The sequence below is a fragment of the Alexandromys fortis genome, unplaced genomic scaffold, assembly GCF_014885135.2.
Source record: "Alexandromys fortis isolate MF-2015 unplaced genomic scaffold, M_Fortis_MF-2015_v1.1 scaffold_74, whole genome shotgun sequence".
Lineage (NCBI taxonomy): Eukaryota > Metazoa > Chordata > Mammalia > Rodentia > Cricetidae > Alexandromys > Alexandromys fortis.
The window spans coordinates 4712831-4728572 of record NW_026068008.1 but is presented as its reverse complement, the minus strand read 5'-3'; the positions used below and the strand labels follow the sequence as shown (position 1 = coordinate 4728572).

Genomic DNA, 15742 nt, shown 5'->3' with positions numbered 1-15742 from the left:
TGTTGTCAACAGGGGTGGCATCAAGATTCACCTCCAAGTATTCTTGTGTCTTTACAGTGTAATATCATCTCTTTTTTATATATATTTCAGCATTTTAGTGCCTCAGCTCACACATTACCTGTATACTCGGTGACAGAGTGGAGCTGGTCCTGCCCAGAACTAAACAGTGGAAATGTAATGAGACCATAGTTACAGTTTTAAGTTTCTCAGGAACTACATGTTTTTAAAAAAAATAAAAGATATAGGAAAGCTAAATTTCAAATACTGTATTTTATTCAATGCAAAGCATTTAAAATAACATTTCTACATATAATCAAGATGCAATTGCTGATGAGCTATTTTACAGTTTTGTTCACCAAGTCTTTGAAATCCAGTGTGTATTTTACACTGAGAGTGCCTCCTAGATCAGCTGTAACTATCGGCCCAGTGCTGGGCACAGCAATGCGAGCCCGCAATCCCAGGGCTTTGGAGGCTAAAGACAGAGGGGTGAAGTTCAACGTCAGCCTGAGGTATAAAGTGAACCCTTGTGCTACATGGTGAGGCTGTGTCTAAAATCTCAGAGAGATGGAAAGAAGCGAGGGAGGCGGAAAGACAGGACAGATACAAATACTGGCCCATAAACAGTCTACAAATTTAACTGCTGAAAAGGCAGAACTAAGGTGCTGAAATACTTCGATGTTTCTAATGAATGCGTTGACAAATGTTTTTTTAATTAAATTAACTAAAATTAAGCATAAATAAAATTCACTTGCCTTACAAGTTTCACAAGTCTGGTGGGGGCTTTGTGCCTCCCCTCCCCTTCCCCGCAGCTAGCTGTACTCAGTGGGCACGTGGGTGGTGTGCGAGCCAGGACACGGGATGAGCACACTGCATCCGCCTCCCTTGTCCTGGGCATCCCTGTCCAGAGCTGTCTCCCCTTCGGTGTCTAACTCTGTTGCTGCTCCACAGGCTTGGCCCGATCTCAGGACTGCTTGGGGACAGAGGGCCAGTCGGTCGCCTGTCAGCTGCTGAGCACTGAGTCAATGCTCAAAGTCTTGCCTAGGGTACATGAGAGACCATGAAGAGTCCTGAAAATTCACTATTTAAAGCAGTCTCATCCCTCACCCTACCACAGTCCAACAGGGGAATGCACTCAGGTTAAGTGTTGAGAGAGAACATGGAAAATGCCATGACAGAAAGCTGAGTGCTATAAAAACAAGCATATAGTCTGGAAAAAAAATTTTAAAGTTTCCCAAGATGGAATATTTTAGCCAGAATTTAAAGAATGAGGAGGATTTGGTGTGTGTGTTGGGCAGGGCAGGAAAAATGCCAAGAGAAAGAACAAGTGCCAAACACCTGCGGCAGAATGGGACCACTGAGCCGGAACAAAGGCTCAGAGATGCGGCAGCGGTGGTGGTGCTCCTCCTCCGTCCTCCTCCGTGCTCCTCCGTACCGCAGCGTTGCTCAAAGGAGTTCAGAGGGCATCAGAAAACCTCGCATGATGGTGCTTGCCATTTTACCGTCTGATATGGCATGCGAGATACCTAAGTTTATAATTTATCTGCATTTAACCATAATTATAAGCAAAATTTTACTCCAGATATATTTTTAATTGCCAGTATTTTCGTATTTTTATGAGGCGCATGCTGTGAAGCATTGTTTCGTTTTCTTAGCGCAGAGGAGAGCACACAACAGGAAGCAATGGGCATTGTTCATTTGGCTTTCTAAGTGGCTGAATTACACCCGGAGAGCCCTGGTGAGCAGACTAAACTGCTTGTGCAATCAGACATTTGGGGCGATGCATGCATTGCCCCCACTCAAAGCTCAACCTGCACAATAAATGTCAATTAAAGCTCCATGAAGATTTCCAACCCTGAGACTCAAGTGAAACTGTATACATAAACTCACTAAGGACTTCTCTTCAGATCTGTTCTAGAAGCGTATTTACATTTACTGTGGGTGACGTAGACCACAGCAGCCTTGTATTTGCATAGACATCACCCCCAGTTACCCTAGGTATCACTCGAGGATGACTTACAAGCTGGAATATGTATTAAATATCAGTAGAATCAGTTTTCTTTCAATACATATACACAAAGAATCAACTTGTACCAGAACTAAAATACAGTAGAGAATAGAGCAGATAGCCCCCACTCCATCAGTCTGGAAGGGTCTTCGATGATGCTACCAGCCCCTTTCCATGTCTGATGTGTCTACACATGACTTAACTGCTTTGTAAAAGACAGCAATTCATAAAACAGGTAACTGCTATCTTCTAAGCTTTGCAAAAGCATTTATGTCTTATGTGTAGTTTAATAATTTAGGCGTCAGAGGTTCCCATTTTGGCTTAAGTAGCCCAAGCTGCCAACTGCTGGAAGTCGTCATCGTCCTCTGTCCTCCTGGACGACGCTGGAACACAAAAGTGAGGAGACAAGTCATGAGTGTCATTTACGCTCACATGGGAAACGGGTAGGAACGGCATACTAGGTGTGTTTATGTATACAGGTCAGGGACAAGGAGGCGCTGAAAGCAGCAGCCTGCCTACTGCTCTGAGGTACGTGGGCACGGGTTGTGGGGTGTGCACACACCTGCTCGATATTGGTGTGCACTGGAGGGCATGCTGGGCTTCCTACTGGGCTGTGAGGGGAGGGAAGAGGCCGGCACGTTCGGAAGCTGCATCTTTGTCATCTTCTTATTTAATTCTTCCTGCTCCAGTTCCTCAAGTTCTGCCAGCAGCTCATCCTGAACAGAGAGGAGAGAATTACGGAGTTAGTGTTACAGGAGGTGGCTTCCCTAAACACAGCGATGAGAACATCTGCCACCCAACTGATGTGTGCTAACCCAGTGGAACGGAATATTTATTATTTTAAAATTAAGCAACACTGAGCAATGATTGGAAATGAATGCTTCGGGTTGTACAAATTTGTTGTAGTTAATCTTATAATACTTCAGTAAACAGCCATTCAAGTAATTTGGGCTGAATATATAATCTCCTCTGGTTCTGGAAATTTACACCTTGACTGTCATTTTTTCAGTATGTTCTTTTTCTTTCTCTCCAGTTGAGAATCTCTGCAATTTTAATTAGAGGAAATAAATTTTCAGTTGAGTTAATACTATTGAAACTAAAACTAGCAGAGAAAATATATTGCACAGAAAGGAAAAAAATACCATAGATTCTCTATCAGATCATTAAGGTCAATATAAATTGTGTTTAGGTGATTTTGTTCACAGTGCTAGGGATGGAACAGCAGTGTCTGCTCGTGCTAGGCAAGTGCCGTGCCTCTGGATCACACCCCAGCCCATGTGTTTGTGTGAGGGAAACTCAAAACTGGTATAATGGATTTTTCCTTTACAGTGGGCTCAGAAAGTCTGGCTTAATCAAACTATCCTCCACCCAACATCTGTAAAAAGAAAAACTCCCATCATCTTGAGGTCTTAAGGACATCAGTCACCTCCTGACTAATCTGAGATAGCTCACACCTGCCTGATCTGAGATAGCTCACACCTGCCTGATCTGAGATAGCTCACACCTGCCTAATTTGGGAATTCCTCCAGCATGCATCAGCTTCCGCAGAAGTGAGGACTTCAGAGGCTGTCCTGAGGAGAAATGATTAGATGACAGAAGGGGGAGACTCGGTCTGACCTTAGGTGGGACCATGTTTACTCACAGCAAAGGGGCATCTTGTCACCCACGTGTGTAACAGGAGCGGGGATGACTACCTCCATACACTACATCCCCTCTCGGCATCCACTAGGCAACCTGGGAGGTGCAGTCGTTCAGCAGGGAGCTATCAGAGAAGGTCTAGCCTACCTGTGTATTCATCCAGTTAGACTCTTTACCCACCCATCATTCAACAAGGTTATTGAGAATTCATTACTGGGCAGTGCTGGGGCAAATCAGCAGGCCCTACATCCAGAAGCCGTGTTGAATCTGTGCACATGTAATTGGCTCCATATTCGGTTGTTCTGCTGCTGTTGTTTTAAGACAAGGCCTCCCTATGAATCTCAGGCTGGCTTTGAATTCACCATGTGACCCAAGGTTGACCTTGGACTCACGATCCTCATGTTCTTGTACAAAGGGCCAGACAGTAGTATTTTAGGCTTTGCAGGCCAGATACCTTCCTGTTGCAGGCTCTTCTTTCTTATTTTCTACAGTTCCAGAGAGTTGAAACCATTCTTGCCTTGAGAGCTACACAAGAACAGGCCATGACTGATCTGACCTACAGGTCAACTCCTTATGTGTATGAGTGATCTGCCTGCATGTCTGTAAGCGTATCACATGCGCGTCTGGTGCCCATGGAGATCAGAAGAGGGCATCAGATCCCACAGAACTGGGATTTTGATCCCTGCTGTGAATGCTGGGAGCAGAACCCAAGTCTTCTGCAAAGGCAACAAGTGCTCTATCCTCTGAGCCATCGCTCCAGCCCCACTCCCACAGCAGTTTGAAACATTGCTAGCAGCAAACCTTCACTTCCTAAAACTCTGAGCCACATCGTCGCTTGTGACTCATCGTCTGTCCTATCACATAGAAACAGAAAGCTGTGCTATTCTGTCCCTTGGGAATGTGCCTAAGAAGGTCCTCACCCTGGGCACGTGTAACCTGAATGGAACCACTGAAATTTCCACTGTGAGCACCACCACTGTAACTACAGCCTTCCCGAGCTGCGGGACGGATTGACATGAACAAAACGGGAGCGTAAACAATGTCACTCCACAATGACTTGTTTTACAGACTGAGGGATGAGCGGAGCAGCCTAACTCCTAACTTAGCAGCCACAGAGCAGTCATCTGCTGTGACAGAGTGACACCGTCTGCTCTGTGGGCAGATGTGAGAGCACGTGATCCCTCATAATGAGACTATATATACTCCAACCATTAAACATCACTAACTTCATATAACCGCGCAGTTTTCTTTTTCCTTAATATCTAAAAACCTAATTAAGAAGCCGTTTGCCAAACCATAGTCATCTTTCCTTGAAATCAGCTACTAACACCTCATTTCCCGCCTGGAAAATGATACTTCCCATAAACATCATTTATTTGTTAAGCAATAAACATTGTCTGCTATCTGTGATAGGAAGCTGCCCTCGAGAGCAGCCGCAGTGCCACATTCTTTAGGATTGCACCTACCTCATCAAAGCCATCAGCAAACTGAACCCTTTGAGAAAACGCTTCTGAGATTTCCTGGGCAATGTCCTGCTGCTCGGTGATATCTTGCATCAAGTCATCAATTTTGTTCAGATCCCTGGGGAACATTTAGTTGGAATTTTAGTTTCATCTTACAATTATGAATTTAGACTTAATTCCATATGAAAACAAGTTCATTTCAGATATACTCTTTAGTTACATCAGCACCATGACAAAAATTCCTGGTTCAACATTCATCAATTAAGAAAAATAGTAATTGGAGTGTCAAAAAATTAGTAACCCTGGACAATCACATGTATTTTCAATATTACCTTCGAGAATCGCTTGAAATAGAAGAGTTTGGGAGGTGCGTGTGGTAGAGCGTGTGCAGTACCCCTGTGTGGATGCCCCTTAATTCACTGAGAACCACCATGACTGAGACGGCACAGCAGTTCTCAGCAGCCAATCCTGAAGCAGCTCTGTAGAGAAACTAAACTTTGGGACTGGAGAGTATAAGGCAGTAGCTCTGAAATGCTCACTCCTTGAGGGTTTCCCTTGCAGTGACTGTGGGGGAGGGGCGCTGAAACAGTAGGATTTGACCCAGCACACCCTCAGCCAGTGGCAGCAGGAGCAAGCAGGTCCAAGGACAGCTGCTTCACAGTCAGTCTCCGAGGTCTCCAGGCCAGGCTCTAGCTTGCTTTTGTAGCCCTGTATCTTTCCTCCAGCTCAGAAAGCAGGCCAAGCTGATTAGACAGAAGAGAAGTGAGTGTCCTTCATTATGAAGTAGCCTCACCACTGAAAGGCTGAGCCCAGGACTCCCTGTCTTTTCAGTTCCTCAGACTCTACTACTACAGAACTGAGAACTTCGGCATGTTTTCATAGGTGATGGAAAGGAATTCTCTTATCATTTTCCTCCCACCCGTTACGCTCAATCCTCATTAGAGCTGTAGCAAATGTGTTTACTAAAGGGAGTACAGAGCAAGTATGACCAAAGTCTGGGGCTGAGACTACACCTGTCTCCAAAGAGCACTATTGTCTCATGCTCTTAAGGGACTTAGAGGTAAAGCCCAGCTTTGCAATCCACTTCAGCACTCAGTTTTCCGCCGTGGCGTACTGGGAGTCCCATCATGGGTACTGGGAGTCCCAACGTGCACATAATGAACTCTGAAGTGCCAGGATGGCAGCTGGTTGATGAGTTACTAAGGAAAGAAGATGGTCTCAAAGAGGTCTTCATAACCCCAACCGCTACCTTTGGCCCTCTGGAACCGAGTCTGTATCTCAGCACTTACTACTCCTTGGCCAGGAGTCTACTGTCACTGTCCCTCATCAGCAGAGGATCAGGTCCCAGGTCTGCATTGCCCACAGTGAACATAGACCATGGTACCTTCCCACTTCTCAGAGACTGACTGCTCAGTGCTTGCTTGCAGCAGAAACTGTGCTATGTCTAGCATCTCACTGAAATTCTCAACAAGCAGAAGTAAGAAATGACAGGCGATGAAACTGAGTCAGGGAGAGATAGAAAGTCATTTGCCAGGGTACAGTCAACTTTGGGAATGGGATTACAGCCAGAAAACTATAAACCCTGGTCCCAGAAACTAATACTTTGTGTCAGGGGCTTTCAAATAGTAGGTGACGTCCGTCTTGGCCTGGGGAACTCGGTTAAAACAGAAGTTCTATTCTCAGGCTAAATTCAAGGAGGCTGGGTGTCTGCATGCTCTTAACAGCTTTTATCTAGATGATTGTCATAGGCACCAAAGAATGGCAACCACTATTCTACAGTTCTAACACCTTCACTGACCTTAGAATCCTAGAATTACTGTTTTTACAGATAGGATTTCATAAAGGGACTGAGAAATAAATAGTGAAAACAAAATTCTATACTTTTTTCCTTTTTTTTATTTTGTCACTGGAAATTCAAAACTACTTCTGAGAGAGCATTCCATTCAATACCAGAATCGTCATACGGTTTCACAGGCTCTCCCCAACATTAAGGACAAGAAGTCTGGGTCACTCACATGTTTTCATGAACAGCTTTCATTGCCTTGGCTGCAAAGCCCATGTTCCGTAAGACCTCAGTGTTGGTGTGCGAGTTCTCTAGCGCTTCCCGCTGGAACTCAATGGTGGACAGGGTGCCATCAACCTGCGAGAGCTGCTTCTCAAACCTCTTCTTCCTTTTCAACGCCTGCAAGGCAGCTAAACAAGGAAGAAACCAGTGTTTGTATCAGAAGAAACAGCTACACTCACTTAAGAGGCTCAGACCATGCATGGACCCAGAACTGCTGAAACCTGAGGACCTGAGGACCTGAGCACATTAAACAGCCCTGAGCCAAGGGGAACATCTGTCTCTCCATCTCTACACCAGCTATTCTCTCGAAACACTTGGTTATTCTTTCTTCCAAAGATCTGGCGAGTGTAAGAGGACGGAAAGTCAACTTGCATAGTCACAAAATATGCCACAGAAATATGTATGTTCATGTCATATAGGGGGTAAAAATTAAGTATATTAGGAAAAGCCATACCAAAAATAAATCAATCTTTACAAGAGGCAAAGACTTTAATGGCTGTCAAATCTAGCCTCCTTTCTTGAAGGCAAATTTACTAAAACTCAAAGAAACACAGTGACTTGCTAAAGACAGCCAGTTTAAGGCAGCTAGAACTTAAAGTCCTGAGCTGAGCATCTTGATCAGAAGGGAGATGGCCCTTAGGTTGATGTCCCGAAATCAGTGCAGTTGGAGTCCCGCTCCAGGGTTAGATGGCGCTCCGCTGAGAGGGCAGAGCCCTGTTTCTGAGAAACAAGATCTGAATAATCCTCCCCCTGGCCAGTTACTTGCTCCACAAAACCAAGAGTCCTTTTGACTGTGGCACCTGGTGAGATAGCCTCCAAAAGGGCTCACAACATCCAGGTTGGCAAGACCTTTGGGGAAAATCCCGGAAGAGAACAGTAGGAGTGTGTTATAATACGTACAATGTATAATATACAGACAAAAGATAACTAAACAGATTTGGCAAAGGAAGTCAAGTGGTTTGTGGATTCAGAAGGAAGCAGGCAAATTATCACAACAAATATCTGGGGAAACCTCCCAGTCTGTGCTGGCCAAGGGCTTCTCTGCAGATCCAGTGGATTCTGCTATTCATTCCATTGTGCCCAGACTCTCACGCAGCCATGGCCTCTTGGTAGTTCTACTAGTGATTGATGGAGCTCTGTTCTTCCCAAGTGCCTGTTGGGCAGCCACCACCATAAATGACACAGTAATTGCCAGAAGCGGGGACTTGACAGAAAACAAATGTTTATTTAATGAAACCCTCCACCCTGGGAAGACAACAGAATCCAAGGCAGAAATCCAAGAAAATGATAAAGGATCATGCACACCCCACCCCGTGCCACCTTGGTGTCTGTATTCAGAGTCCACCTTGGTAACACTAAGGTACTGTGGTATGGTTTGTGATTCCTCAGATGGTACAAAGAAATATTAACCCAAATACAATGGCTGTGATGTATTAGGAAAAGGAACAGTCAAGTGAACCATGGGGAAAAAAATCTAAGAAGCAAATGAAGAGACTCAGGACTGCAAAAGCCAGCACCCGTGTTGGCAGAATACAGAAGAGATTTGCAGTGACTTTATTTGTGGACATAGGCAGCTATTTTGTGAAAGATTCATGGACAGTGAAAATTTTTTGAAAACCCATATAAAAATACCCTATACTATTTTTATCCCTTTCCCCTAAAATCCCATTTTACTTTATTTAAAAAATTAGTATTTTGAAATTCTTTTTATTATAATCTGTTTGCAATAATTTTATGTAAATCTCTATTTCAAACATGGTTTGTTAGCTTGTTTGCTTGTCTTTGAGACAGGATTTCATTATGTAGTTTAGACTGGATTCAAACTCATGAATGCCTTGTCTCATTCAACTTCCAAAGTCCTAGAATTTCAGGCATGCACTACCATGTCTAACTCAAAAATAGGATACTTGGGTTTTCTTTTGAATGCTAAAAGATTTTCCACATGGTTATACATGTGAAGTCTATCTCCAGAGTGAATTCTTTAGAACATCATGGCAACAGGAACTGCTGAAGACTTTGAACAATACTTAAATGGATATATGCATTAGAATCCTTTCCAGTGTAAATCTGTGCACGAGTTACAGAAACTGGATTGCTGAAGACTTTCCCACATTACAGATACTGTGTGAGATCTTTTCTTTTTTTAAAAGATTTATTTATTTGTTATGTATACAACATTCTGCCTCCATGTATGCCCTCACACCAGAGGAGGGCGCCAGATCTCAGTACAGATGGTTGTGAGCCACCATGTGGTTGCTGGGAATTGAACTCAGGACCTCTGGAAGAGCAGGCAGTGCTCTTAACCTCTGAGCCATCTCTCCAGCCCACTGTGTGAGATCTTTATACTTGTTAAAAGGACAAGAACAAAGAAATAGTTTATATACCATGTGTACATACAAAAGGTTTCTATCCAGTGTGAATGTTTTTACTCTTGGACCAAGTGAATCTAGTAAAGACTTTCTGACAATGGTTACACACATTAGGCTACTGACTAGTGTGAAGAGTTTCATGTCTGTTATGATCACAAGAGCAGCTGAAGGCTTTTCTACAATTGTTATGTGCATAAGGCTTTACTTTCAAGTGTACTATTTTATGTCTGTCTACAGAATGAACAGTTTCCACATCTTTTACACACAAAGAGTTCCTCTCCAGTGTGATTGTTTTTTGTGCAAATCAGGACAAATTGTAAGTGTTGAAAGGTTTCCTGTAAGGTTTACATGCAAAAACCTTCTCTCCAATTTGAACCTTTTCATGGATGTTCAGCTGACTGGAGTAGGTAAATGCTTTCCCACAATGCACACATATATAACACTTCTCTTCAGTATGATCTCTTTCATTTTCATGAACCTTACAGAAATAGAAATTGGTGAAGGGTTTTACACAATACTTACATGAATAAGGCTTCTCTAAAGTGTGACTTCATTCATGTCTGTTATGACTACTGAGGTCACTGAGGCTTTTCCAAGATGTTTACATGCTCAAGACTTTTCTCCCATGTGAATCTTTTCCTGGATATCCAGGTGATTGGAGCAGGTAAACACTTTTTCACACTGCTTAAATGTATTAGAATTCACTTTAATGTGAACTTTTTTCAAGAGTCTTACAAGAACTGAAACTTGTATAGGTTTTTTCACAATGCCTACATGAAAAACGTTTCTCTGCAGCGTGACTCCTTCCATGTCTGTTACAACTACTGGTGTTGTTGAATGATTTTCCACAATGCTTAGATACATAAGGCTTTTGTCAGTGTGAATTATTTCATGGATGTTCAGATGCCTAAAGCAGAAACAGTTTTTCCACAATGTTTGCATGTATAAGTCTTCTGCTTCTCTGTAGTGTGGCTCCTTTCATGTCTGTTACACCTACTGGATTTGTTGAAGGCTTTTCCACAATGCTCATGCATAAGATTTTTCTGCTGTGTGGCTCCTTTCATGTCCGTTACAATTACTGGAGTGGTTGAAGGCTTTTCCACAATGCTTACATGCAGAAGGTTTTTTTCCAGTGTGAATTATTTCATGCATATTCAGAATCCTGGGACAGAAAAGGACATTTCTACAATGCTTGCATGTATAATGTCTCTCTGCTCTGTGCATTCTTTCATGAATGTTACAAGCACCGGAATTGGTGTATGCTTTTCCACAATGCTTACATGCATAAGTTTTCTCTCCAGTGTGAATTCTTTCATGAATGTTTTGATAAGAAAAACTGGTGACGTTTTTTCCACAATGCTTACATGCATAAGCTTTCTCTGCAGTGTGCCTCCTTTCATGTCTGTTACAACTACTACAACTGTTGAAGGCTTTTCCACAATGTTTACATGCATAAGGCTTTTTTCCAGTGTGGATTATTTCATGGATATTCAGATTACTGGAACAATATAAAGGCTTTTCCACAATGCTTACATGCATAAGGTTTCTCTGCAGTGTGGCTTCTTGCATGTCTGTAACAACTACAGGGCTGGCTGAAGGTTTTTCCATAATGCTTAAATGTATAAGGTTTCCCTACTGTGTGCCTTCTTCCATGTATGTTATGACTACTGTGATTGTTGAAGGTTTTTCCACAATGCTTACATGCATAAGGTTTCTCTCCAGTGAGGCTCCTTTCATGAATGTTTCAATAAGAAAAACGGGTGAAGTTTTTTCCCCAATGTTGCAAGCATAAGGCTTTTGTCCAATGTAACTGCTTTCGTGACTTTTATGATGATTGAATTGGGTGAAGGCTTTTCCAAAATGTATTGTCTCCTTTGTGAGTTACTTTATGTTTCTCAAAGCATGTTGCATATTTAAATGTTTTGCCACATTGCCTACAAATGTACCTCTTCTCTTCAATATGACTTTTTTCATGTTGGTAAGCTCACTGGAATCAATGAAGGATTCTTCACAGAGACTACATACATATTGTTTCACATCTTTATGGGTTTGTTCATCATTGTGGCCATGTGTGTATCTCATGAAGACATCCTCATTGAGTTTATCTTCAGTGTGAGTTTTCTCCTGAGGCTGATCAAAACAGAGACTCTTACAGGCTTCATTACATTGTTGTTTTTCCCTGGGTTTCTCTTCAGGAGAAGTTTCAAATACCTGAAGTGATTCAGAATAAATGATATCTTTCCAATGTTTCTGATGTTTAAAAGCTTTTGCCACAGCTCGCTTATACAGTGGTGGTTTCCCTCTCCTTTTTTCTCTGAGATACCCATGTAAGGATAAATGACCAATAATGTTTGTTACAAGCAATGAGTCTCATGAGCTCTTACTCTGGAAGACATATCTTTATTGATCACACTCTCTGGAATAGGTTGCTGGTTTTTATCACACTCATTATGACATTCATTTACATAATCTTTCTCAGTGCTCTGAATTTCCATATTCCTGCTGAGATCTTTATAGTCCTCTTCAATATTTTCTTCTAGTGCTTTTTCTATGGAGATCAGGTTAGAAAATGTTTCCTTCATCACATTTCTGTAGAGATTCTTTTGACTAGAATCCAACACAGCCCACTCTTCTGAGGCGAAGTTCACTGCTACATCCTCAGTATTTAATGGCTCCATTTCGTACTGCTGATGTGTCTCAGTTTCCTCCCAAGAGGACTGTGATACTTATTTTAAGTAGCATATAATTGACAGTTTATTCAAGAGTCACTGTTTAATCATATTTTCATCTCATTTACTGTAATAACTTTTTGGTTTATGGATATATTTTATGCATTTTCTGACTATTCTACTCTTTGTCCTCTTTTTCCCTTTATGTGAGATGATAAATACCTTTGTTCATTTTTTTACTTTGATTACTTGTGTATACTACATTTTTCCTCAGATGCATATATTTGTATTTACATGTAATGTATTTGTGGAGTTTTATAACCCTTTTGAAAATTAATATCACCACCAACAAAAATTAAAATAAAAGGAACTAACAATCACTGATCATCAATATCCCTTAATATAAATGGATTCAACTCACCTAAAAAAAAAGACACAGGCTAAAGCTGGGCGGTGGTAGTGTATTCCTTCAATCCCAGCACTCAGGAGGCAGAGGCAGGTGGATCTCTGTGAGTTTAAGGCCAGCCTGGTCTAAAAGAGATAGTGGCAAGATAGGCTCCAAAGCTATAGAAAAACCTTGACTCGGAAAAATAAAAGACACAGGCTAACAGATTGGAAAACAGAATCCATCCTTCTGCTGTATACAAGAAACACACCTCAACTTCAAAGACAGATATCACTGCAAAGTAAAGGGCTGGGAAAAGATTTTCCAATCAAATGGACCTAAGAAACAAGCTGGTGTAGCTAACCTAATATCTAACAAAATAGGCTTCAAACTAAAATCAATCAAGAGACAAAGAAGGACATCTCATATTAGTCACAAGAAAAATCCATCAAGAGGACATCTCAATACTGAACATCTATGCCCCCAAATATGAGGGCACCCTCATATGTAAACAGAAATATTACTAAAGCTTAAATCACATAATGAAACCCTACACACTAATAGTGGGAGAATTCAACACCCCATTCTCATCACTGGACAGGTCTGCCAGACAGAACATTAACAGAGAAATAAGGAAGCTAACAGATGTTATGACTCAAGTGAACATAACAGACATCTATATAACATTCCATCCAGACACAAACAAATATACTTTCTTCTCATTACCTCATAGAAACTTCTCAAAAATTGACTACGTACGGCTTTGTTGGAGGAAGTGTGTCACTATAGGGGTGAGCTTTGAGGTCTCTTAAGGTCAAAATACTGTCCAATGTCTCAGATCACTTCCTGTTGCCTGAAAGTCAAGAAGTAGGAATTCCAGCTCCTTCTCCAGCACCATGTCTGCCTGCCATGTCCCACTGTGATGACAATGGACTAACCCTCTGAACTGTAAGCAGGCCACGCCAATTAAATGTTTTCTTTAAAAGAAAAAAAATTGACCACATGCTTGGTATCAAAGTAAACCTCAACAGACACAAAAAAAAAACTTGGAATAACTCCATGTATCTTATCAGATCACCATGGCTTAAAATTAGAATTTAACAGCAAAACTAAGTTGAGACAATCCACAAACACAAATATAACAATGCTTACCTGAATCACCATTGGGTCAAGGAAGAAATAAAGGAAAAAATTAAAGACTTCCTAAAATTCAACAATGACCACACAGCAAACCTAAACTTATGGGACACAATGAAAGTGGTGTTAAAAGGAAAGTTCATAGCACTAAATGCCTGCATAAAGAAACTAGAAAAATTCCACACCAGTGTGCTAACAGAACACCTGAGAGCTCTAGAACAAAAAGAAGCAAACGCACCCAGGAGGACTAGAGGCCAGAAAATAATCAAATTGATAGCTGAAATCAACAAAATAAAAACAAAACAATACAAAGAATCAATGAGACAACGGGGTGATTCTTTGAGAAAAATCAAAAAATAGACAAACTTTTATCCAAAGAAAAACGACTATCCACAACCCTAGAGAACCTAGACAACAAAGAGGACCCTCGGAGAAACAGAGATATACATGGATCTAAATAGGAAGGAAAGACAAGATCTCCTGAGTAAATTGGGAGTGTGGGGGTCATGGGAAAGGGGAGGGAAGGAGAGAAATGGAAAAAAATGTATAGCACACTAAAAACAATTAAAAAAAGAAAGAAAAAAAGAAAATTTATATCTATATGTTGTTTGGAAATTAGATTATCTTATCATCACAGTCTACAATATCTAAATAAAATAATCAAAAATTTTACTTCTGTAATCCCATCATTTCAGAGGCTGAGGGTCACAAATTGGAAGAAAGCATAGGGCATGATAGCCAGTTTCAAAACAGCCTGGTCTATACAATGAGATCCTTTTGTTCATCAAAATACATTACTATTAATAATAGCAGTATTGTTAGTTGATTATTGCTAATCTTTTTATCCTTTTAATATTAAAAGACTCTTGTTAATACTTATATTAAACTTCACAATTTCAGTTATTTACACTAAATTATGGTGTTAATTCTTTCTTATTTTCTTATTATTGCTCCCTCTATCCCACATTGTTCTCATTCTTAGATTTAAAACATTTTTCTGGAGTGAGTCTTCTTTTGTTCAAGAAAGTGTTTTCACACACACACACACTAACATATAAAGGTGGACACATAAATTCTCTGAATACCTACATGTCTAAAATATCTTCAGATTACTGGGGACAGTGCTGTGTCGTCTGCTCCTTCCTCTTGCCCAGAAGTTCCACACCATCCATTCCACACATGAAGACATGGCTGTGGCTCCTCCAGCTATAGTGTCTGGACACTCCCGTGCTGGAGAACCAGTCTTCCTTCAGATTGAGAAAATGGTTTTCTATTGTTTCCTTTGTTACTTCTTCTCCGTTATTTCTATGTACTCTCTTTTGAAATCCTTATTTTTTACCCTTAGTGAACATTCTCTTTTTTGTCTCTGTTTCAAAATCCCTATAAGACTTAATTAACATCTCTGCATTTTTGTTAGAAGTTCCAGGACTCCTTGACTTTGATTTCTAGATCTCTAATTTATCTTCAGCTATATTTATTTCTGCTAATTTTTTAAAGTATTTTGCTTGTTGTGTTTGGAAATGGCAACAGTAACATAGTTTATCAAAGTCTACAGCTTGCTTGGTGAACTCATCCTTATGAGATTTCCCGGACAAACACAGACAGACACAACTCTGAACACTCCTTATTCCTCTAGTCTTGGACAGCTGTGTTGAGGCTGGTATCAATGTGCACTTCTGAAGTTCCTATCGCCTTTATGGAAAAGCTGCAGATTTCTCTGAGTGCCTGAGAGATACTAATCCTGAGGGCCACTCATAGATGTGCTTATGAATATTCATGGTGCACTCTGGTATCACTACCTCCTTGATAGCAGAACATCCCTTCTTTTTCTCAACATGCTTCCTAGCAGGAGACTTTCTGGTGCACCCAAGTTGGAAAGAAAGTGTTTGAGCTTTTTGAGATATTTTGATGTAGGATTCCCCTCTGTATGCTGTGGTCACCATTGATTAATAAAGAATCTGCTTTAGGCCTATAGCAGGGCAGAACAGAGCTAAGCAGCTGGGCGGGGGGA

General features: G+C 41.2%; 1 protein-coding gene across 1 annotated transcript in view; it reads right to left on the bottom strand.

Annotated features, from left to right (window-relative positions):
* Window positions 1-251: 251 nt before the first annotated feature.
* The window catches only part of Chmp4c (charged multivesicular body protein 4C), a 38622-nt gene continuing 23131 nt past the window's right edge, over window positions 252-15742 (bottom strand). Inside the window, exons 2-5 of the mRNA XM_050161720.1 lie at window positions 7122-7299; window positions 5110-5224; window positions 2568-2721; window positions 252-2388 (exon numbers count right to left, since the gene is read on the bottom strand). Coding sequence (XP_050017677.1) covers window positions 2327-2388; window positions 2568-2721; window positions 5110-5224; window positions 7122-7299 — 509 coding nt within the window. The 3' untranslated portion in view covers window positions 252-2326. The remainder of the gene's footprint in view (window positions 2389-2567; window positions 2722-5109; window positions 5225-7121; window positions 7300-15742) is intronic.